This window comes from Solanum lycopersicum, chromosome 10 (genome assembly GCF_036512215.1).
Source record: "Solanum lycopersicum chromosome 10, SLM_r2.1".
In the NCBI taxonomy this organism is placed as follows: domain Eukaryota; kingdom Viridiplantae; phylum Streptophyta; class Magnoliopsida; order Solanales; family Solanaceae; genus Solanum; species Solanum lycopersicum.
In genome coordinates, this window is record NC_090809.1 from 55018195 (window position 1) to 55044021 (window position 25827).

Genomic DNA, 25827 nt, shown 5'->3' on the forward strand with positions numbered 1-25827 from the left:
TTTTTCAATTGTTATTCACAGGGCTAATTTAAGTTTTTAAATATTTCTCTATTTGTTTGTCATTATTTGAATTTCTTTATCTTATTTTCATTTTTGTAGTGCGAAAATAAATAGATATGGAAAAGGAATAAATAAGTAAGAACAAATTTAAGACTTCTTTTTAATGACCCTCTCAAGTTAACTTTGGGATCATATGAGTTCAACTCAAATAGGCTATAAAATCGAGTTTGGTTGTGACACACCCAATTTAACATATTTAATCTCAATAACTTTTAACATATTGTTATTTAACTTTTATAACCTTAATTTGAAATGTATTAAGGATTGAATATATTCAGTTTGAACTCAATTCAAATTATCTTGAGTTGAATCTATAAAATTATGGACGGATTAGACTGGTTACCTAGCTCCAAGTTTGATACATGAACATTTGCAGGTTTCTTGTCTCAACCTGAAAGAGCTAGACATCTATAGTTCTAACATAAGTTCTCTATGCTCTCACCAACTTCCAACTGCCTACTTCAACAAACTTGAAACATTGGAAGTAAAGAATTTTAGAAAATTGAGAAACTTAATCTCTCCATCAGTGACCAGAGGTGCTCGGAATCTACGAATGCTATCGATAGAAAATTGTGTGTCAATGGAAAAAGTGATCATACAAGAGGAACAACAAGGATAAGAAATCATGAATAATGAGCCCTTATTTCCCATGTTGGAAGAGCTGCAGCTTGAAGGACTGCCTAAGCTAGGGCATTTCCTTCTAACAAAGTGTCTTAGAGATGTGAAGATTGATGACTGCCCTGAAATAAAGACGTTTATCCAACAGGGAGTATCAGTGAGTATAGCGGGTCTTGCATGGGTGAACTACGATGACAGGGTGGAAGTAGATGATTTGAAGAATGGACACAAATAGAGATTCAATTCTAAGGTTTGTCTTGCTCCACTAATTGTACAACTAATCAAATCTAGTGCTCTCTTTCTATCTTTACTTTATAGTAATAGTAATATTCAGATACTTATTTATGTTTGTCAATTAAACCAACTTCCTTGTACAGTATTTTCAATTGGAAACCGTATTATTCTCTACTCCCAGGAAACAAATGCTAGTGAAGGCACTACCGAAAGTGACGAATCTGAAGCTAATGATGACGAGAAATCTGAAGTTGTTGACGACTCAGAAGGGTGAACCATGATTTTGGGGTGATGGCAGAAGCTAGTGATGTCTATGAATTCAAAGATAGCTAGGAATTAATAGTCCATGTTAATTCGAACATGACGTAATACCTGTTTTGTTGTTTGTTGATTTTATAAAGAAGGGGTGCATCTTGAAGAAGCAGCATAAGCCTAAAGTAATAGCCTATTATGTTTTGTTCGGCCCCTTTGATAGCTTATTAATCAAGCCCTAGCACCCGTATAGAGTAAGATGCTTATGATGGAGGTAACAAGCAGAGGCATATCGATATTATAATCCATGGACTCACGTGAACCCAACTGTTTTTGCCAAGAGACATTGTATTTGTATCAGTAATTTCCTTATAGTTACAGATTCGGATTGATTATTATCTGGCTTTGGTTCCTCACAAAAATACTCATAATGCATTTGAAGGATTCCTCTTCATCTTAAACTGTTGTGGCTACTTTATAAATAGTCAAAAATGTAGAACAAAATATTTCCCCCTAGTCCCTACTAATTTTAGCACAAAGTGGATACTGTATTTTTTTTTCAATTCTAAAACTATCCTAACTAAGAGCTTACGCAGAGTAATAGCACATTAAAATGGTTAGCCCGGCTTAAACAAGAAAGTGTGAATTATAGCTTGATATTCAGAAGCCTAACATTTAGCGGGATACTTATCTTGTGATTTCATCACAGAAAACAATTAGTTTAGCAACTTAAGTACAATACTATTTACTTTGTACCATAATGTTATTTGAAATATGGGTATGAAAGAACTTGTTAGGGTTTTGCCCTTATTTTCTTACCTTATTTGAAATTTATTTATTCCTAAAAAAAATATAAAATATTACCATAAATATTTTTACTTTTCATGAATGAAAATAAAGTTTTCTTCCATATTTTGTCTATTACTTCCTTAGGGGAAAAACTTGAAACTCTATATTGAAAACTCATCTTCTTATATCAAGAATACAATAGCATCCACAATTGTAGTCATATAGAGAGTCTTGTTTATGGAGAGATTTTCTCCAAAATATATTTATGTTTTTCAATATTAGTTTTATATTATGTAGGTCACTTGATCAAACTATATTAATAATATGTTTTTAATATGAGTTTATTGTCGTCTAATTTATTGTCATATGATTTGCAAATTATAAGCTTCCGCATGACGCCTTAATCACCCTTCATAACCCAACAAAACTTGTAGAGGTGGTGAATTTGATTTGAAAATGAGTAAATGTGATCACTCAGTCTTCTATCAACAATCAACTGACATTGTCCTCTTGTTGTATATGTTGATGACATTGTATCTTAGCAAGTTATTATTTACAAATCTCATCACTCAAAGTCTTTCCTACATACTAGATTTCATACGAAAGACTTGATTCACTAAAAATACATTCTAGGAGTAGGAGTAATCGAAGCAAGAATGAAATTCTTCTATCTAAGAGAAAGTATATATTTGACCTACTTGCAGATTCTACAATGTTAGCAGCCAAACCCAACAATACCCCCAATGATTCCTAATGTGCATCTACAAAAGATGATGGTGATCCCTTTGATAATTTAGATATTGCATTTACTATAAGTATTGTTAGCCAATTTATGTTCACGCCTACTGTCAAATATTGGACAACTTTGAAAGAAATTCTATGTTACTTGGAAGGAGTTCCTGGACTCGGCTTATTGTATAATAATCATGGATATATTCGTGTTGAGTGTTTTGTCGATGTTGATTGGCTGGAGCCAAAACTGATAGAAGATTTACACATGCCATTGTGTCTTTGTTAAAGGAAACTTAATATCATTGAGGAGCAAGAAGTAAAATGGTGTATCTCGATCTAGTGTTGAATTCGAGTGCAGAGCTACGTGACAATCTACATGTGAGATTATGTAATATCATTTTTAACTGAAATTGGACTGAAAAATCATACACCGACAAAATTTGTTGTGATAATCAAGATGCTCTTCATATTACCTCAAATCCAAATTATCATAAAAGAATCAGGTTGAATGTCAACTCATTCGGGAGAAGATTCAGGAAAACTTGATTTTCACTAGCTTTCTGAAAATTGAAGAGCAACTAGCTGATTTGTTCACAAAAGTGTTGAATGGAGCTCGAGTTAACTACGTACATTCAAGCTGGGCATGATCAATATCCATACTTCTGCTTGAGAAGGAGTATTATAGAATATGATAGATTGTAAATATATTCCATATCATTTGGCCACAAGTCCTACCACAAAACCATCAGGATTAATTTTAATGGTGAAGACCCTTTACTTATTTCTTTCCTTTGCGTAAAATCCACCAAATCTCACGCATGGTTTTCCTCTAAGTGCATTAGACTGTCTAGGAGAACTTCTCTCTCTCTCTTTAGGTCAAACTTTTCTTTAATTATGTCTAAATGTAGGGAAATTTGAAAAAAAATAATCAAATTCAAAATAATTTTTTTAAGAAAATAAGATTTCAAAATTGACTTAAGCATGCTGGATAGAGAAACCGCGCTACGCACGACCACTTTTCCTGTCACAGAAACAACTAGTCACTTTGGCTTGTTGCTATCCCTTGGGGGACAATCATTTTGTCTCACTCTTCTTTCTCCCTTCTTTAACGGACAAACTACATAAATTTCACTAGTTTAACTCCTAATTACTAGAATTCCTGATAGTTTCAAATATTACTTTCTCTATCATATTTCATTCTTAGAATACACGAGTTGGAAATTAATTTGTTGTAACTAATATCCTTAATTAGAGAAGTAATTGAGGATTTTTAGAATACCTGGACAAATAATTTTGAAAATTTAAATTAATCAAATCCCTTAATATAAGGCGAAAATCAAAGTATATTTAATTAATTTCATTTTATTATTCTTTGAAATACTAATTTCATTAATATTATTAATAAAAGATTAAAAAAAACTATGTAATTAGTCATGTAATGATCAATTTCATTTTATTACTCTTAAAATAATAAAAACATTAATTTGATGTATCTATTATCACGGGTATCTTATCACCCACTGAACAATTTAAAAATGAAATAATTTTACCCCTAAAAAGTCGTAACCAGATCTATGGTGGCATGTGAGTTTCACGCGTTTGACATGTCATCAAATTATTACTATTTTCAATTTTTGTATATCTTTACCCTTTTCTTCTGTTTTCTTACCCAACCCTTCAAACACCCATAATATCTTCACCATTTTCACCATCACTAGAACACCATAAGTCCATGAAATTGGGTCTTTAAGGAAGAAAGGTGAATAATTATTTCAAAACTCGTTCAAAGATATTTAGGTTTTGCTTATTTGAAACCTAAAAATCAAATTTAAAAAAAAAAAGTTTGAAGGGGGGGGGGGAGAGCGAAGACGAATATGATGCAATATCGTCATTAATGGTGGTCACGTAAGATAAGCAATCCTCTAAAGAATGATGAGGAAGAGAGCCTATGATGTCTTCCATATCATCATCTATGTCAACGACAATTTCAAAGAGGAAGAGACTAATTCTACGACAGTTGATGGATTAACAAGATTAATAGCGACAAGGGTGATTTAGATATACGTAAATTTATCTCAATTGATTTAGGTTGATTGGTTTTGCAAGAGTTTTATATGAGTTTGAAAATTTGTTTGAAATCAACAATAGTGAGTCAACTGAAGATGGTGGTGGCAGCAAGACTTAGAGGTGGTGAAATATTGAGAGATTTGTTTATATTGATGGAGAAGAAAGAAAAAAAATAAGAAAAATAATCAATTAAAATTGCATTTATTTATTGAAAGAGATATTAATAATAAAGTTATAATAATAGATTTTGATGTTCGCTCTCCCAAAGAGAGTGAAATACACTAACTAAGCCAGCTAAGCATTCAGGGAGGTAATTATTTCAGTTTTAAATAGTACATGGGGTGATAAGATTCCCGTGAAATTTAAGTGTGTAGTTGAAAATCCGAATATATTTTGAGGGGGCATTTGACCATTTTCTCAAATAAAAATAATGTTTTAGAAATTTCTGGAATAAAAAAAAGAACTTAAAATAACAGAAGAAAATAATTAAAACAAAATAAATAGAAATTTAAAAAAAAGTAACTAGGTGGTAATTCACCATGTAATTACGAGCAATTCACAGCCTCTGGCTTTAATGGAGAGTGTAGTTGCCCCCTAGCCCCTGCCAATTACACCAATTACCTGCTAATCAAATAATTACCTGTCCATTAGGACAAACATTGTAATTGCACCCAATTACACCAAATTCAATTATCAAAGTTTCCTTTCAAACATGCCCAAAATGTTATTCATTGTGGGTATGATGATCATGCAAATCACAACAAGACCCAAGGGTACCAACACAATGTTAATCCAGTTGAATGGCATATATTGAGATTTATGCCGTTTTAATGATTGACAAAGAAATTAGATGAAATATGCTAGTCAATATGGTTCAAAGGTACACTATAATGAGCAGTTGAATTTGAGAAAGCTTTCAAAATAAACAAAAATAAGAATGCAAAAATTAAAAAAAATGGATAATGTTAATTTTGTTATAGAACACAAGGAAATAATTAAACATCTGATAAATTGAAAATAAAGGATTAAGAGTTCAATTTGAAGAAGAAGCGTAAAGAGACTATGAGTTCACTTGAAGTAGAACTCTTCAAATCATTGTTGAATTGAAGAATTGGAGTTCAACCACAATACAAAAGAATCAATGAATTTGATTTGAAGGGGTTTAAAGAAGCAAGAGTTTGAATTAAAGGAGTCTTACTTGAAGTAAAACTCTAAGTCAAGAGAGTTCAAGTTAATGAGGAGTTTGAAGTGAATAATAACTCTATGAAGAATTGTGCTTAAATAGATAGCTAAAGGAATATATCGAAGAACCATGTCCTATTACAGTGTTTATGTACTAAGAGGTTTTTATTAAGTTGTAGTATAGATGAATCTTTAATTCAATATGCTATAAAGTGGATTAGAAGTGTTGTCTTCAAGTGGGATAACTCGAAGACCTGGGAACAGTACATACCTTTGGGAGGTTTACGTTGAGGTTTGGGAATTATAGTTCGTAATTCCTTTGGTTACATAGGCTTGTAATCTATTTTGTGTTGATACTGAGTGATTTGGTGAACTTGGAGTTAAATTATGTAGGGTTACAGGTCGTGATTTTTTACACCTTTTTTAGTCGAATTTTTTTTGTGTAAAATATTGTATTTTTACTTACAATTCTTACTGCTTTGTTGAAATACGTTAGACAACCTGTTTCACACTTAAACGAAAAATTTAAGTTAATAAATTACTAGGTTGTGCACACTAACAACATATACGTAACAATTAAATTTATGGGTAATTATGGTATGTCAATTATATCCTCAAAATGATTTTTTTTTTCTCCAGCAAATCAATATAGTATAGTAAACATAATATCTCAAAACTATTTTGAGAAAGATTCTTGAAATTGTATATCTTTAAAAATAATAATCTATTGAGGATTATGATATCTGAGTTGGTGCGCTTTCATCTTCCTCAATTTAGGTACAAGGTCTGAATTCTCCAGGTCATATTAAAAGAATTAGTGTAAGATATTCTTTATGCAATATTTATTTTTATATCCTTGATTTATTAGTTGTTCTGTTTTATTGATTACACTTGGGAAAGAAAATGATAAATACAATCCAACACACATTATTTTTTTTTGGAACCCAAGATAGCTTACAACCACTACAATTTCTGGCATATTATGTGTCCTCTGAATAAACACTTTATAGTGAGCATTTTGTGTATACTGAGTAAATCCTAAATTGTGTAATAGCATCCAATACAAAAAGGTAACAAGTAACAACCCTCTTTGTCAAACATGTAAACCACATTAGACGTGCCCTTACCAATTACCTAACCAAATTGCACTTATAATATACACCACAATGAAGAAAAAAGAGCAATTGAAAGAGAATCTAGAAAGTAAAGCTCACAATTGTACATAATACATACTATCTATCCGTTTTAATTAGTTTATTTAATTTTGATTTGATATAAAAGGAATTAAAAACTGAATCTTGTGATTAAGAACTAAAAATATGTTGAATATATCAAAATGCTGAGTCAATTCCAACCATCCAATATATATGAAAATTAAAATTAATAGCTGTCAAAAAAGTAGAGTAACATTCTCATTAAAATGAAATTAAAAGGGATGATAAGATAAACAAATTAAAATGCAGAAAGTATGTAGGAATAATAGCAAATTAAAATCAAAGTATATATAGGATCAATTGCAAGAGTTTGTCAACATTTTTCTGGAAAAAAAATTTCTCAAATTTTTCTTAAGTGCATATTTCTTATTTCTGTAGAAATGATTACACGTTGTTGTCACTTGTCAATGTTCTATGCAAGTGGTTTAAGGTCAAATTAATCATTGTAGTCCAAATTATACCAGCGATTAATTAAATAGCTCTGGTTAGAACGTGGAGATTATATTGAAATTAATTATTAAGTCAATTCCTAACTTATTAACAACTTATTTATCTACTCTGAATGAAAAGGAATTAAACTATTTTTAGAAAAATTAACGCTCCCTATAAATACTCATATCACAAATAATTAAGACAAGTGGAGATGGAAAAAATAAAGTTAGTTTTATTGCTTTTCTTCATGGGTTTTATGGCTCAAGGTGTTGAATTAGGTCCCAACGCTGTTGAAAAATGGTTCGATAAGCTTCCTCATGCAAAGCAAAAGGTAACTAAATTTCATTTCTATTTTCACGACATAGTTAGTGGAAAAAATCCAAGTGCAATTACAATAGCACAGTCAAATATGACTTCTAAATCCCCAACTTTCTTTGGTTCTGTTGCAATGATAGACGACCCGTTGACAGTTGGGCCAGAGCCCAACTCGACAATAGTAGGTCGAGCTCAAGGGATTTATGGTTCAGCTGATCAAAATGAGGCTGGCCTTCTCATGACCTACAATATTGTGTTCACAACTGGAAAGTATAACGGTAGCACGTTGAGTGTACTTGGTCGGAACCCAATATTTAACCAGTATCGTGAGATGTCAATCATTGGTGGTTCTGGAGTTTTCCGATTGGCTCAAGGTATCGCAACCGCGAAGACGTATTGGTTCAATACGACCAGTGGGGATGCTGTTGTTGAGTATAATGTTATAGTCCTGCATTACTCACATTAATTTAATTTGAATCTTTGTTTATTGGTGTTCATTTGTAATCTAATTTGTAGTTTCTCTATTTTGTGTTTAAGTATATAAATATGTGTGTTTTCATGAATGAAATAAGTCCTTTGTTGATGTTTTTAATATTCACCCCTACATATTTCAAACTGATGACTTGTATGAATTCAGCACGAGTCAAGAGATAACGTCCTTGACCAAATACAACTACTAAGAAGAGTAAGTAAATGACACACGATAATTACGTGAAACTTAACTTTCACTCCATACTCAAAGGTTCCTCTCGATTTGTCAATAACAATGATGGTACCAAGTTTCTCAATCGATTTGTCAATCATCACAATTAAGACACCCATTTTTTTTTTATATAATTTTTTTAAAGTTTAAGTGGAGGTATATTTGAGGGTTTGGCGTCATTGGTGGACATCGAAGGTGGAAGAAGCACCGTGGTTATGACTATTGTCGAAGCTTTTCCGAGCTTGTATTTGATTGTGCTTGATCTCCCTCATGTCATAGGTGACCGAAAGGTAACTGAAAAACTGGAGTTTGTTGCTGGGAGTATATTTGATAAAATTCCTCATGCTAATGCAATCTTACTTAAAGGTACCTATTATTTAGAATTTCATCAAAAATTGACTTGTTGAAGATGTTTTCGATGAGCTTTAAGTAAAAATATCATTTTTCTATGTTGTTGTGATGAGAATCCTGGAAATTCATGCATTATTATCATATTTTATTTACTGTAATATTAAAAAAGATGATACAACTTATTTGTTGCATTATGATAACTGGATTTATAACATGAAAATTACGCACAAACTTATAACCCATTTTAGTTTAAATTTGTCAATTTGACGAATTTATTGTTATAAGTAGGTAAAGTTTTGCGACATACTATTCTTTAGTCTAAAATTAGACAAGGTAACTCTCGTAAGAGACGAGAGTATTTGGTGGACGATATTTTAAAACAATGAGATCGTTAGATGTTCTGTAGACAAAGCAAAACACATCAATATAAACTAATTGAAATGTGTGTTGTTAATAATATGAATTAAAGAGAAAAAAACTCCATAGAAGAGTAGTTGAGAGAAACAGAGGAACAATGAGGAAGAAGAGAAGAAAATATCTGTATTGAAAAAAATTACCTCTCTAATGCTACATACAATCCTTTATATAATAATATGTCATGACTAATATCCTCTAACTAATTTACTAATATCCTCTAACTAATTTACTGACACATTCTAACTAACTAACTAACTAAACATATTTACACCTTTAACAGTGTACAATTACAACTAGTATTGTTACGAAACTTGTACACATTTAGTTAGTTCTTTTACAGTCCCTCCCCCCCCCCCCCTTCAAGTTAGGAGCTATGAAGATGTTCTTCAGCCCTAGCTTGGACATTAGATACGTGTGAGGGCCCTCCCCAAGTGACTTAGTAAGGATATCTGTTGGTTGTTCTGAGGATGGTAGATAGGCAGTGTGATAAGCAGTCCATCTTGAATCTTTTCTCTGATGAAGTGACAATCAATATCTATATGTTTCGTTCTTTCATGAAACACAAGATTAGCTGCAATTTGTAATGCTGAAGTACTATTCTGAATAAACAGGTACTGGTAGAGAAATAGCAACTTCTAATTCCTGAAACAAACCAACAATCCAAACAACCTCTGCAACAGTTGAGGCTATGGCTCTGTACTCAGCCTCAGCTGAACTTCTAGAAACTGTAACCTGCTTTTTTGACTTCCATGAAATAAGAGATTCTCCATATTTGATTAAGTATCCGATGATTGACTTCCTGCTATTGATACATGAACCCCAATCAGCATCACAAAACACATGTAAACTATTTCCTCCAGTTGATGACATTAGAATTCCCAAACCTGGTTCTGTCTTCAAATATCTGACCAGTCAGAGTGCTGAATTCATATGTGAAGCATTTGGTGCATGCATAAATTGACTTAGACACTGAACTGCAAATGATATGTCAGGTCTAGTGGTTGTGAGATACAATAACCTTCCAATCAATCTTTGGTAACTTGTAGGATCCTCAAGAAGTGTATCATCATGTGTAGAATTTATGTGATCATCATACTCTGTAGAGGTGAGTTTTAGATTCATTTCCATAGGTGTTGACACTGCCTTAGCACTTGATAGCCCCATATCAGCTAATAACTCCAAAGTGTACTTTCTTTGATGTATGAGTATCCCAGTTTCACTTCTAGCAAACTCCAACCCAAGGAAGTACCTTAGTTCTCCTAAATCTTTAATCTTGAATGCAAGATGCAATGCTGTCTTAGTTTCATGAATCATATTGGAATCACTTCTTGTTATCAGTAAATCATCCACATAAACTAATACAACTACTAATTTATTTTCCTTCCTCTTAGTAAACAAAGAATAGTCTCTATTGCTCTGTATGAAGTCTGAATCAATCAAGGTAGTGGTTAGTTTAATGTTTCACTGTCTTGAAGCTTGCTTAAGACCATAGAGGGATTTCAACAATCTACATGCTTGATCACTGTCAACTTTTCTATTAAGACCATCAAGAGGTGTCATATATACTTCTTCATACAAATCTCGCTGTAAAAAAGCATTATATACATCCATCTGATGTAATGTCCAATGATTTGTAGCTGCAATAGAAACAACAGACCTCACAGTTGCAATTTTCACCACTGGAGAGAAAGTCTCTTGGTAATCAAAACCTTCCTTTTGATTGTACCCCTTAGCAACTAGTCTAGCCTTATACCTCTCCACACTTCCATCTACATTATATTTGATCTTGTACACCCATTTACACCCTATGGCCTTTTTATTCTTGGACAATGTCACCAATTCCCATGTCCCATTGTCTTCTTGTGCCTTGATATCATTCTTCATAGCATCTACCCATCTAGGATCTTGTTCTGCCTCTAAATAATTTGATGGTCCAGTCTCAACAGAAAATTTTGAGACAAAACTCTGATATGTAGATCCTGAATAGTTTAAAGCTAAGGCAAAAGAATAGTTACACTTCTTGGAACCAACTTTGATTACATAATCTTTGTGCCAAACAGGAGGTCTAGAGCTTCTGCTTGATTTCCTTACAGGTGATGGCAGAGTGTCACATGGAATTGAATTATCTGATAAATCAATTACACAATTCTCACAATTCTGAGAAGAAGAGATACACTCATTGTCTTCACAAGTAATTGAAGATGTAGAATCTGCAACTAAGATATCATAATCAAACATGTCTGGTGAATTCATTTATTGTGTTTGTTGAGGAGTGTTGTCATGGAAAGGAAAAACTGTTTCCAAAAATATCACATCTTTGTTGATGAAGAATTTTTTGTTTTCCAAATCATATAGCTTGTATCCGTTTTGAGTTGTACCATATCCCATCAAAACAACTCTTATTGCCCTTGGACTAAACTTATCATGTGTGGTAAGATTAGTGACAAAACACATGCATCCAATAACTCTCATGTGGTCTAAAGAAGAAGATCTTCCATATAGTTTCTCAAAGGATGTATATGATACATTTCCTAAAGTTGTAGAAGGAATTCTGTTTAATACATGAGTAGTAGCATGAATACATAAACCCCAAAATTTATCAGGAAAATCAGCTTGAAATTTGATAGCCCTTGCAGTTTCTAGAATGTGTTTATGTCTCCTTTCCACCACCCATTTTGTTGAGGTGTATATGGATAAGAACTCTCATGAATGATGCCATGAAGTTTGAATAAATCATCACAATTGGTATTGAAAAATTCATTACCATTATCAGATCTTATCCTTTTGATATTTTTAGCAAATTGAGTTTCTATTTCAACAACAAATTTTTTTAACAAACTAACAACATCAGATTTAAGTCTCATTAAGAAAGTCGAAGTCCATCTAGAATAGTCGTGAGTCAAAAAATATCTCATACCATCATATGTTTAAACTCTATAGGGACCCCAAACATCCATATGTAGAAGCTGGAAAATACAAGTAGAACTACTAGTACTGTGTGGAAAATGCAATTTTGTCTGCCTAGCAAGAGGACAAACATCACACTTATGTAAAGTAAACTTGTTACCAAACTTGTGAAATGTTGAAATTTTTCTGATGACTCCCATGGGAACATATCCCAGCCTTTGATGCCACATATTTGCATTTACCTCCATACCCTGAATGGTTGTCATGCATTGGTGTGATTGTGATATCTTGTGACTATACTGACCATGCTGAGAGTAGAAAGTGTAAAGTCCATCTTCCTCTTCACCAATCACTCTCACCTTCCCAGATCCTAGGTCCTGAAAAACAAAACAATTTTGGTAAAATGTGACACAGCGATTCAAATCTTTTGTCACTTGAGATACTGACATAAGATTGAATTTGAAAGCTGGTACACATAACACTCTTCTAAGAACATCACCTCCGTTTATGTGACAATCTTCAATATGTGAAACCTTAGCAGAAGTACCAGTTGGCAACTAAAATTGACCTGCATTCTCTATCAAAACTGAATTATATAAACATGTAGGATCTCTTACTATATGATGGGATGCACCAGTGTCTATAATTCACTTCAAAGAAGCACATGAAGGCAAATGATTACCTGTCATATTAGCAGTACCACTTATGTCATCAAGTTTAGCTTCATCAAGCATTTTGAGTAGTTTTTGATGTTGCAATGGTGTGAATAAAGGCATAGGCACATGTTGTTGAGATACATTTTGTTGTGAAGAAGGAATATATGGAAATTGCACTTGCATTTGATTATGATATGATGACTGCATCTGAGGATTGTGAGATGATTGAATTGGTTTTGTTTTATCAGATTGGTATTGTTGAGATACATGCCCTGTATGATAAGTAGAGTTTCCAGCAACAATTGTATCTCTTTTTCCTTTGTAATCAGCTGGATATCCAATCAGTTTATAACCATTACCCTTAAGATGACCAGTTTTGTGACAGAAATCACATTTCAGTAGTTTGTTACAATCAGTCCTCATGTGACCTTTTATATTGCAGAAATCACAAAAAGCATTTGGATTATAAGGTCTTCTATGTTTAAGACTGCTAGGACAAGACTTAGAGGTAAACATTGCAGTAGGAACCATATCAGACATCATTCTACTTGATCCAGCTACCATTCTTTGACTTTCATCTTGATTAACCATAGCATAAGCTTGATTGATGCTAGGGAGTTGTGGCATTAACAAAATTTGGCTTCTAGCCTGACTGTAATTGTCATTAAGCCCCATGAGAAATTGCAACATTCTCTGATGTTGTGATTGCTCACAAAATTCCTTAGATCTAGAACATGTAGAAGCTGGAGGAGGCATTATAGAATCATACTCATCACATAAATCCTTCATTCTAGAGTAATACAGTGATACATATGAAACACCTTGAACAAGAGTAAAGATTTTCCTTATGCAATTTGAAAAATACGAAAGCTATTTACCTTATTAAACCTCTCCTTAAGATCTTCCCAAATCAAGTGTGAATCTGTACAATAAAGAACTCCACTGTGAAGATCTTTACTTACATTGCACAATATCCACGAAACAACTATTGCATTACATCGATCTCAAAGTCGGGTCAAATCCCCTGTGAATTGCGTCTTCTTCACTGTTCCATTGATAAATCCAACCTTATTCTTTCCAAGCAAAGCTAACTCCATTGCCTTACTCCATAAGGTATAGTTATCACTTCCAGTAAGTAAGATCCCAACATTCAATAATCCAGGTGAATCTGATGGATACAGATATAAAAGATGAAGATGATCAAAAGTAGGAGCATCTATGGAAGTTCCTGAAGCAACTCCTTGAATATCCATGAAATCGAACAAAAAGAAATTCAATTGACTAAGAAACAATGAAATTCTGCACTAATTATGTAAGAATTGTTCAAATCCAAGCACTTATGGCTCTGATACCATGTTAATAATATGAATTAAAGAGAAAAAAACTCCATTGAAGAGTAGTTGAGAGAAACAAAGGAACAATGAGGAAGAAGAGAAGAAAATATTTGTATTGAAAAAAATTACCTCTCTAATGCTACATACAATCCTTTATATAATAATATGTCATGACTAATATCCTCTAACTAATTTACTAACACATTCTAACTAACCAACTAACTAACTAACTAAACATATTTACACCTTTAACAGTGTACAATTACAGCTAGTATTATTAGGGAACTTGTACACATTTAGTTAGTTCTTTTACAGTGGTGTTGTATTTTTCTTATCTCAAAATGTGATTACATTGTCTATGTTGTTGTTGTTGTCTATTTAGTACAGATAGTGGTATAATCAACAATTTTGTTATATATAAACCCAACTTATTTGGGTGTATACAATACATCAACAGAGAGCATTCAGCTAATGACCACAACATTTAGAAGTGTAGTAGCTCAGTTGACTGCATTCCTTTTTGGTGCTATTTACTATGATTTTTAATTTATTTTTTCCAAAGCAACAAGTTATGGGATTCTTGAGCGAGTTTTCTTTTTTTTTTTTTTGCTCTTCCATTAAAGTACCTTGTGTTGAAAATAACTTTAGTAAAAAAAAATTATTTATGTTAAAACTCACTATAACAAGTGTAATATGTTTCACATTTCAGCATACCGTGTATTTTGGTTCCGCTAAGACAACTAACAAAAGTGTTAAACAAGTATAAATATTTGTTAGTGCAAATACCCCAGGCGTGCTGTTTGCAATCTATTTACTTCAGTGTTTTTTAATATTTGTCATTTATTTTTATTTCCTTAGATGCCTCTCTTCAATCTATTAATTATATCTTTTCTTATTTTTGTGATCTTATATCAGACAATTAGATTTTTGACAACAAGAATCAAAGCGTTATTTTAACAAGTGGAAAATACTTTTTTTTTGTAATTTGAAAGAATCCTTTTCATTATAAATAAATTTTGCATAAGATTTTCTTTTATAATCATGATGTTTGAACCATTTACACACCTTAATTAATTTCAATTTCTATTTCTCACTAGTAACGTAGGTAAACTTTAAAGGTTATCAATATAAGGTTAATGTGAGATTTTGAGTGTTTCAAATGTATTTTAAAAAAAAAAAAAAAACTTTGTGGCTTGTCAAACTTTGAGCTCTGAGTGTGATATTGTTGCCTTCAACAAATTTTTCTACCTGTCTTGAGCCTTATCAGATTGTAATTTTACTAGATGGAAAATCAAATCCTCATAATAAGGTAAAAATTTAGATAGTCAAATAATTAAATTGCTAAGATTACTGAGTAATATTGCTAATTTTTGAGTTGGAATACTTTATTGCTAGTATTACTACTTTATTGCTAGTATTTAATCATCTGTTTTGTATTCAAGTGCACGTTTAGTTTGAGTCTCAGGAGATGCAAAAAATCTTATTAAGAACTTTACCTTAAAAATAAATTTTGCAATGTTAAAATTTAAATTTATTTGTATTCTAATAATCAAATATAAATATCAAACTTCATATCAATATCAAAGTAAAAGTAAAGCATATGGAGCTGAGAATAAAGTCAATCCATTTTACCTTTTCTTTCTAGCTTAAATTAAAAAAGAAGTCCGTGTATGAAATTGCTAAAAACATATAAATAAATAACTCCAAGTTTTCTACTTTCCTTTTTTTTTTCTCCTCTCACATAATATACATCCATCAAGTTTAATTTCAAATCAAGAATTTCCTTCTTTAGTTAATGTGATAATTTCAGAATATTCTTTTTCAGATTTAATTTCATAACACAATAGTGTTTGTGAGTTCTGAAAAACTAGTGTAAAATTTTATAAAGTGAAGTTTGAAAAGGATTAAACGTACATAAATCTAATCACTATATTTTTGAAACAAAGAAATTATTTCTCAAAGACCATCAATTCAAGCAAATCAAAATATATTTTAAAATTTTTTTTTTTTTTTTTATAATCATACTTGAAGGAATATAGTAAGTTACTTTTTAAGTTAGTTTTAAAAAAAGTTCCATTTTTTAATACTAGAACTTTGCCTACTATCTATAAAAGTTGAATAATTTTACTTAATCTTTATATCAGATAATTAGATTTTTAATAACAGGAATCAAAGTATCATATTGTAACAAGTGGAAAATATTTTATTAACTTAAAATAAGTTTTTCATTATAAATAAATTTTATGATGAAATATTTGTTGTTACATTAAATATTTATCTCTGATGAAAATACTATAACTGTAAACTATACTATAATCATGGAAAAAATATCGAAAATATATATTTTTTCCATACTTAGGTAAAATAAGTCCACTTTATCCATCTATTACCCAACACCATTATTTTAGGTTGTTAACCGTGAAAACCTAATTAGGTTGATCAAAAGCTTTTTATTTTTTATTTTTGGTTAATAGAGGTATTTATATTGATTTATAAATTACATCACTACAAAACAGGTGGTTACATACCGAATTAGTTGCAGGATATATTTCTATATCTAATTTGTATAAAATCTCTTATTTCAGAGATTTTAATATTTTAAAATATTATATATAAAATAAATGTAAAAAATAAATTAAGTGAAAATTAAGATTAAATAAATATAGGATACTTGTAATAAAATCATAATTAATGCTACTTTAACCTTTCATATTGCTTATTTAGAAAAGCTCATATCTTAACAAGTATATTTCCTATTCTTTATAATGCAAGAAAAATTGTTGCACCGCATGGGATAAAGATCTGATTAAATATAATTAGGTAAAATAATGTTAAATGACTTTGTAGATTTATGTCATGTACTGTACTATATAATGATTTATGGTTGATATCCATTTAAAGTATATACTCATCTTAATAATAAAAACAACAAAACCATCAATTATTTTTATTTTTTAAAACTATCTAATAAAATAATTAAATGTACCCTAATTAATATTTTCAAGGAAAAAAAAAGAATGACGGAAATATACGGACTTCTTGACTTTTTTTTACCTGCCAAACTCGTACTTGTATTGGATTTTTTAAATTATTCTAATTTAAATAATTCGATACTTTTGAAGAATCTGAATAAATATATTTTTATAATTGTTCGAAAAACCCCAAATAAGTTTTTTTTAATGTATTATCATGTTCTTTAATTGAATTACTAGTTAGAACTCAATAATGTATTTAAGTTTGATTTTTGGAGATTACTTCAGAATTTTGAGAAAGCATGTGTGAAATTACTTTCAAAAAAGTTATGTCGGTAAAAAGTCAGGAAGTTTGTATATTTCCGTCAATCTCAATTTTTTTCTTGAAAATATTAGCTTGGTACACTTAATTGTTTTATTTGATAGCTTTAAAAATAAAATAAAATAGTTGACAACTTTGTTATTTTTATTAGCTATTAATATAATGAGTATATAATTTAAATGAATCTCACCATAAATTATTATATAGTACATATGGCATAAATCTATAAGGTCATTGGACATTACTTGACCTAATTATACTTGACCAGATCTTTATCCGGAAAAATTCTTCAAATCTATCGAGTGCTATAATTCTGATGATTAAATTAAAAATAACAATTAAAAAAAACTACCAAGTTTTCTTTTTAATGCTTTTTAACTACAAATAAGGTTTTATGTTATTTATATTTTATTCATATAAATTGGTTTATAAAAGATGTGGACCGAACAAATAGAAATATATATTTTTTTCTCTATAATGTAGAGATTATCTCCAGCTTATTTTACTTTATCGATCGATTTTGTAAAAATACATGTTTATCCTTTTTATAATAAATTTAGCGTTTATGTTTAGCCGTAGAGGGTGTATATGATCGGGTTGGTTCGGGTTTTTCAAAATATCAAATCAAACTATTTGTGTCGGATTTTTGAATTTATAAATCAAATTAAACCAACAAAACTCGAATTTTTCAACTTCGGTTTTTTTTCAAAATTTCGAGTTTTTTTTTAAGTTTTTCCGGTAAAGTATTCCAACAAACATATAATTTACTTGTACTTCAAATATTTCTTTAGTCCTAACATAATGCAATTATCTAAGTTGTTTTTTAAGAAAATAACACAAAATATGAAATGATTAATGACACCAACAAAAAATAATAATGAAATCGAGTAAACAAATATTACAAATTAATAAATCATAATGAAATTGATCATAATTTAAAAGTACTAAATCTTACTAAAATAAGTTTAATAAGTATTAGTTACATGATTAAATATTAAAAGAAAGTCAAATTAGATTATGTATTTAATTGTGTAAACCTATGTAAAACTAAAAAATAAATATTCAATATTATTTTCATTCTTAGTGTTGAATTAATTTTCTTCTTTTGCATTAGTATTAATTTGATTTTAATTTAAGTTTTATTATAATTATCATCATTTATGGACTATAATCTTTATTGGATCATTAACAATTCTAACTTTCAAACAAAAAATAAATATATTAAAAGATAAAAACAATGAAAAGTATAAGAAATATTTAGAAATATATCAAAATAAATATTTTTATGTATAGGATAAAAATTTAAAATTATATATATAGTATCGGGTTGATTTGATTTCGGGTTAAATTTTTTTAGTTGAAACCAACCCAATCCAAGTATAGTCGATTTTTTTTTTCTAACTCCAAAACACTAATTAATTTTTTTTTAATTTAACTCAATTTGTAATTTGATTCGATTTATAGTTAGATTTTGTAAACCATGCTTAGGTGATAAAAATATTGCATGACTCTGTAGAAACAAACAAAAAATGATTAAATGGAATTTCGTAAGGATGTTAAATTAGGAGAAAAACTTTTAGATAATAATAATAAAATTTGACACAACTTTCTCAAGAATATAAAATAATTCTGTAAAAAAATGAAAGAAATTATAAAAGTCCGTTATTACCATAAGAAAATTGACAAGTTATTATGGTATTTAATATATACATTTTGAAGAAACAAAATAACTTTTCATAGGTTAATTCGTTTATTTATTTGAAATATTTTATAACTTGAAAGATGTATGGTGTTTGAGATATGAAATTTGCACTAAATTGAAACTCATTTGACTTATTCATTTTAATTTTGTGCGTAGAACTATGAAATCTTTTTTAAATTTATACGACTATCATTTCTTCAATTTAGTGAAGTTTATATTATACACAAAAGTTTTCCTGAATTTGTGAGGAAATATACACTTATTATGAAAAAAAAAATTAAGATATAATTAAATGAAAAAGGGTCTAAAATGCTCCTTATGAATTTGAATTGGTAAAAAATAATCCTCCATCCACCTATCGGTCCTAAAATATTTCGGACGTCCACTTTCTAGACTTGATTTTGAATTACATAGTAAATTTAAAATTATAAAAAGGTTGGACATCCACTCTCTAGACTCCTTCCTCCTCGAACCCTCACTTTCTATTTCTTCCAAAAAAGAAAATCTATTTGAATCTTGTCCATCATTTAATATTTTCTTAATTTATGACAAACAAGAGAGAAAAAAAGGAGGAAAATAATGATGCATTATGTAGAAATAATAGTTTAATAAAAGATGAGTTAACTAAGCAAATATATACAAATATTACATTATTCTTTTGTGTGCCCGAAATTTAAAATTAAAAATAAAAATAATCATTTTTCGTATTCCACCCTCATCCAATCATAACAATAATACTAATTAAAAGAATATAAATATGTGAGCTCATTTTAAGTTTGAGTTTCGGATATCCTAATTAACAATAAGAGATTACAAAGAGAAATTAAAGTGAAAATGAACAAGACATTTTGATAATTGTAGGGGTGTGCAAAAATCGAACTGATCGATAAATCGAACCGAAAAAAATGTTATTGGGTTATTGTTATAGGGTTGTTGAGTTTTTAATGGGTTTATAAAAAAAATTATTGGATTATTGGTTCGGTATCGGTTTTACTATTGGGTTATTGGGTAAACCGATAACCCAATAAGATAGTAATTTTACCCTCCTAGTTATTAAATATTAATAATTTAATGCATAATTAGACACTATAACTCTATCAAATTGTTAGTACTCTAGCAACTTCACACAAGGCCGCTTTACAAGTTTTTACTATTTACTCAAAACCTAAAGATTAAAGTAAGGGGTTCACAATTGAAGCTATTTGATTTTAGTTTTAGTCTTGTTGGACTAGTTTATTTTAGTTTTAGTTTGTAATTGTAGGTTGTAGCATTTTCAACTTTGTAAAGGTCCGTAATTTGATTAACATAAAAAATTCCATACTATGTTTTGGTGATAACTTGTAATTATAGACTTCGTACTACATTTTCTCTTATTGTTGTAATTTCTCATTATCTTTTTAGTTTCACTATATCAAAGCATTTAGAGAAGTAAGAAGGCATATAATATTTTACGGACATTTTCTTATTGGGTAAACTAAAAATCGAACCGATTATGATCAAAAACTAATAAACCGAAAACCGATATAGAATATCTTATTGGTTTGTTATTGGGTTAGCATATTTAAAAACCAAAAATCGATAACCAGACCAATAATACATAAAAACAAACCAAACCAACCGATGCACACCCCTAGATAAATGAGATAAAATTTTATATTAATCAAAATAATAAATTTTTATATGGACAGTCATTCAGGGTAAGTACGGATTTTAGTTGGATCCCATTTATGAGTTGGGTTACGTTATAACAAATTGAGGTTGACTTAAAATAGTCAATAGGAAGATATCATGAAATTAATTATTTTTCAATATTATTTTCAAATGTATTAAATCAAAATATGAACCTAATTGGTTCTATAGAAAAAATATATTTTTAAAAAAATATCATTTTATTATTTGTTAGAGAAAGTTTTAAATTTGAACCAATCACATTAAGCAATATAATAAATAAATAAATAAATATTTAATAATTTTACTTTAAGGGAATTATTAAATCTAAGGGCGAAAATGAGTCAAATGATTAACGTCAAGGGTATTTTTGAGCCGAAAGATTAAGGTCAAGGATATTTTAGGGTCGATAGGTGGAAAGAGGGTAATTTTGTACCAATTTAAATACTTAAGTTCATTCATAATTTAAATCATTTTTTAAAATATTGTCCATTTGTAATATCATACTTCATCCATCCAATAACAGTTGTTCACTATTGACTTGACACAGCCCATATGAATTTAAAAGAAGTAAATGATAAGGTGATTTTTTCAAATTAATTAACCTACTTAAATATAAGTCAACTAAATATTGAAAATGAATAGTATTTAATAGTAGGGGCAAAATAGACACAAGACGAAAAAATATTCATTAATTTTATAAACGGAACAAGTATTGATGAACATCCTAAAGGGACAAATCAAGGAGTAAATATAATCTTATAAGTAGTGCATTTATCACCAAGAAAATATAGAACTTTATTAAAGGAAATGACAAATATGAAAAAATAATAATTTTTGAAACTTTTAACAATTTAATTATTTTGAACAATTAAAAAAACTCAAAAGTTCAATTAATGTTATGAAAATATAGAATAAGAAAAAGAAACTAGAGAGAAGAGAAGAGAAGACTTATTATTTCTCTTAATGAATAAATTTAAAATGAAGAGGAGTTGTATCACCCCGCAAGGCGTAACATTAAAATCCAACAATTTCAACACCTTCATCAACGTGGCCGAGGCAGATCACGATAGAGAGGGTCAAGGACACATGCCAATCTTCAGGATATTTTAGGGTCGATAGGTGGAAAGAGGGTAATTTTGTACCAATTCAAATACTTGAGTTCAGTCATAATTTAAATCATTTTTTAAAATATTGTCCATTTGTAATATCATACTTTATCCATCCAACAACAGCTGTTCACTATTGACTTGACACAGCCCATATGAATTTAAAAGAAGTAAATGATAATGTAATTTTTTCAAATTAATTAACCTACTTAAATATAAGTCAACTAAATATTGAAAAATGAATAGTATTTAATAATAGGGGCAAAAAAGACACAAAACGATAAAAATATTCATTAATTTTATAAACTGAACAAGTATTGATGAACATCCTAAATGGACAAATCAAGGAGTAAATATAATCTTATAAGTAGTGCATTTATCTCCAAGAAAATATAGAACTTTATTAAAGGAAATGACAAATATGAAAAAGTCATATTTTTTTTGAAACTTTTAACAATTTAATTATTTTGAACAATTAAAAAAACTCAAAAGTTCAATTAATGTTATGAAACTATAGAATAAGAAAAAGAAACTAGAGAGAAGAGAAGAGAAGACTTATTGTTTCTCTTAATGAATGAATTTACAATGAAGAGGAGTTGTATCACCCCCGCAAGGCGTTACATTAAAATCCAACGATTTCAACACCTTCATCAACGTGGCGAGGCAGATCGCGATAAAGAGGGTCAAGGACACATGCCAATCTTCAGACCAAGAGTCAAAAACACATGCTACTTTCAGATCAGCCATTGGGGGTTGCTTGTAGGCTAAGATGAGCAATTAATGCTCATCTTGCCAAGACAAGGACGTCCCCCCCCCCCCCCCCGCGAGGATGAGACAACAACTGATGGGGCAGTTTCCTCTTTTGGCAATAAAGCAGTCTGCTGCCATTTTGTAAAGTTTCCTTTTATAGCTTTTCTTTTTTAGTTTTGTTTCCCAACGTTTTGACTGATTTGAAGAGGGGCTTGTATAGAGTTTTTAGGCAGATTACTAAAGTAAAAAAATAAGAATAAATATATCTTGAAAAATTAGCATTTGCCTCCCAACTTAGCTTTCCGATTGGCCCCCTTGCTTGGCTGTTTTAGTGGACTATTTTAGTCGTCTTGTTGATACACCTTTGGTTGATCGTTTGGTTGTTTAGGACTGAGCATTTGAAGGGATGTGCAAGCATTCAAGGTTGTCCTACGAGGTTGAGAAAATAGCCTCGTGACAAGCGGAAGGGACGATGCATTAGTGTATCGATTACCGGGCCCTCAACAAGGTCATGGTGAAGAACAAATATCTCATTCGTTTGATTGTTGACTTGTTTGATCGATTAGGACAGGACAAGGTATTCACGAAGATGGACTTGAGGAAAGGTTATTACAAAGTTCGGATTGCCGAAGGTGATGAACCCAAGACAACTTGTGTGACTCGTTATGATACTTTTGAGTGGCTGGTCATGCCCTTTGGCTTGACAAATGCATCGGCGAAAATTTGTAAATTGATGAACAAGTTGTTCCATCCTTACTTGGATCAGTTTGTGGTCATCAACTTGGATGACATTGTTGTCTATAGCAACAGCATGGAGGATCATGTGGAACACTTGTGCAAGGTGTTCAATGTTTTGCGCGACAACGACTTGTGCGTGAAGCGAGAGAAGTGCAGTTCTGCCCAGCCTAATGTCCAATTCCTCGGACACACGATCAGTCATGGTGAGATAAGGATGGACGGAGACAAGGTAGAGGCAATTCAAAATTGGGAGGCCCCAATGAAGGTACCCGAGTTGCGGTATTTCCTTGGCCTCGCCAACTATTATCAGCGTTTCATTTTAGCTACTCGGCTATTGCTGCTCCACTCACTGAATTTTATTGAAAAAGAATTGTAAGTGGGAGTGGAGTGAGGCTTGCCAAACTACATTCGAGAAACTTAAGGCAGCAGTTACGGATGAGTCGGTTTTGGTACTGCCTGATTTCACTAAGTCATTTGAAGTTCATACGGATGCTTCGAATTTTGCTATTGGTGGCGTCCTAATGCAAGAGGGCCACCCGATAATTGAAAGCAGAAAATTGAATGATGCAAAATGGAGTTATTCGTTTCATGACGGTCGTAGTTCATCGCCTAAGAACTTGGCTTCATTATGTGTTGCGTGCTCGTTTTGTTGTCAAGACGGACAACGTCGCGACAACATACTTCCAGTCTCAAAAGAAACTGACTGCCAAACAAGCACATTGGCAAGACTTCTTGGCTAAGTTCAATTTCACTTTTGAGTATAAGTCGGGGAAGGCTAATGTTGTAGCCGACATGCTTAGTCGCAAGGCTGCCTTGGTTGCGATCGTGAGCTCGAATTGCAACACTATTGTTGACGAGATAAGGGAAGGCATGCATCATGATCCCATGGCAAAACAACTCCTCATCTTAGCCCAGCAAGGCAAGACGAAGATTTTGGAGGAAGCTCGTATCTTCCTGCGAGACCCTCGATTCAACGGCACGCTTTGGACAGAATTGTTCAGTCTATTAGGGTCGGAGTTACATTTTTCGACTAGCTTTCATCCACATACGGATGGGCAGACCGAGCGTATTAACGTGCTTTAGGAATGTTACTTACGACACTATATCATTGCAAACCAAAAGGATTGGGCCAAGCTGCTTGACACCGCCCAATTTTCATATAATTTGCAGCAGAGCAAAGCAACGGGAAGGAGCCCTTTTGAATTGGTAAGGAGGCGGTAACGGGGCAACAACCTAACACACCCCAATCTTTCCCCATTGACGTCGGCTTGAGAAGTCTTGGTGCCTATCATATGGAGAAATCCTGGGAGGAGCATGTTGACCTTGCACGGTCATATCTTGATAAGGCAGCCCGGAAAATGAAGAAATTTGCTGATCAGAAGCGGCGCCCACTTGACTAAATAATTGGGGAACGAGGTATGGTGAAACTCAATCCTGGATTGTTTAAATCATTGCAGAATGTGAGTCAAAGTTTGATTCGCAAGAATGAGGGCCCTTTCGAGATTATTGTCAAGGCTGGAAAGACTTCATATTGAGTTGATATGCCACACCACTTGAAGATCCATCCTGTCTTCCATGCTAGCCAACTGAAACCATACTTTGAAGACATGGAAGACAATGAGCGGGGGTAGCCCGAGAGAGCTCGAATTTTTGTCACACCGCTGACAGTGGACAAACAGATCAAAGCCATCATTTATCATCAACTTGTTCATGGCAAAGGTTGGAAAAAATCAAGCTCACAGTTCCTTGTTCTTGGAAAGGGACAGCACCGAAGGAGGCAATATGGAAGAAGTATGAGGACTTGTGGCAATTTCGCGGCAAGGTCCACAATTAGTTGCAGCTGTGTGGCATCGGGGTCGTCGCCAAATCAGGTGGGGGAGTGTGTACCGCTCCGCAAGGCGTTACATTAAAATCCAACAATTTCAACACCTTCGTCAATGTGGCAGAGGCAGATCGCGATACGGAGGGTCAATAACACATGCCAATCTTCAGACCAAGGGTCAAGAACACATGCTACTTTTCAGATCAGCCATTGGGGGTTGCTTATAGGCTAAGATGAGCAATTAATGCTCACCTTGCCAAGACAAGGACGCCCCCCCGCCCCCCCGCCCCCCAAGGATGGGACAACAACTGATGGAGCAGTTTCCTCTTTTGGCAATAAAGCAGTCTGCTGTCTTTTTGTAAAGTTTCCTTTTATAGCTTTTCTTTTTGGGTTTTGCTACCCAACGTTTTGACTGATTTAAAAAGGAGCTTGTATAGTTATTTTAGGCAGATTACTTTTGTAAAAAAAACTTGAATAAATA

The 25827-nt window shown here is 31.5% G+C and overlaps 2 protein-coding genes across 2 annotated transcripts; one reads left to right on the plus strand and one right to left on the minus strand.

The window, feature by feature from the left end:
- Positions 1–7756: 7756 nt before the first annotated feature.
- LOC101250552 (dirigent protein 22-like) lies at positions 7757–8487 on the plus strand. Its single transcript, XM_004248616.5, has one exon. The coding sequence runs from the start codon at positions 7792–7794 to the stop codon at positions 8359–8361; it is 570 nt and encodes a 189-aa protein (XP_004248664.1). The 5' UTR covers positions 7757–7791; the 3' UTR covers positions 8362–8487.
- Positions 8488–12293: 3806 nt separating this feature from the next.
- Positions 12294–13685, minus strand: LOC138338930 (uncharacterized). The gene is made up of 2 exons (XM_069290017.1): positions 12956–13685; positions 12294–12790 (listed from the first exon to the last, which is right to left on the minus strand). The coding sequence occupies exons 1-2, from the start codon at positions 13683–13685 to the stop codon at positions 12294–12296; spliced, it is 1227 nt and encodes a 408-aa protein (XP_069146118.1).
- Positions 13686–25827: the final 12142 nt, after the last annotated feature.

What these genes read in the sequence shown, in the direction of transcription:
- LOC138338930 (XM_069290017.1), bottom strand. Translation starts at nt 13,685, where the DNA reads ATGCCTCCTCCAGCTTCTACATGTTCTAGATCTAAGGAATTTTGTGAG. An exon ending in TGGTACTGCTAATATGACAG is followed by an intron (nt 12,791 to 12,955) that starts GTAATCATTTGC and finishes CACATATTGAAG; the next exon opens with ATTGTCACATAAACGGAGGT.
- LOC101250552 (XM_004248616.5), top strand. Translation starts at nt 7,792, where the DNA reads ATGGAAAAAATAAAGTTAGTTTTATTGCTTTTCTTCATGGGTTTTATG.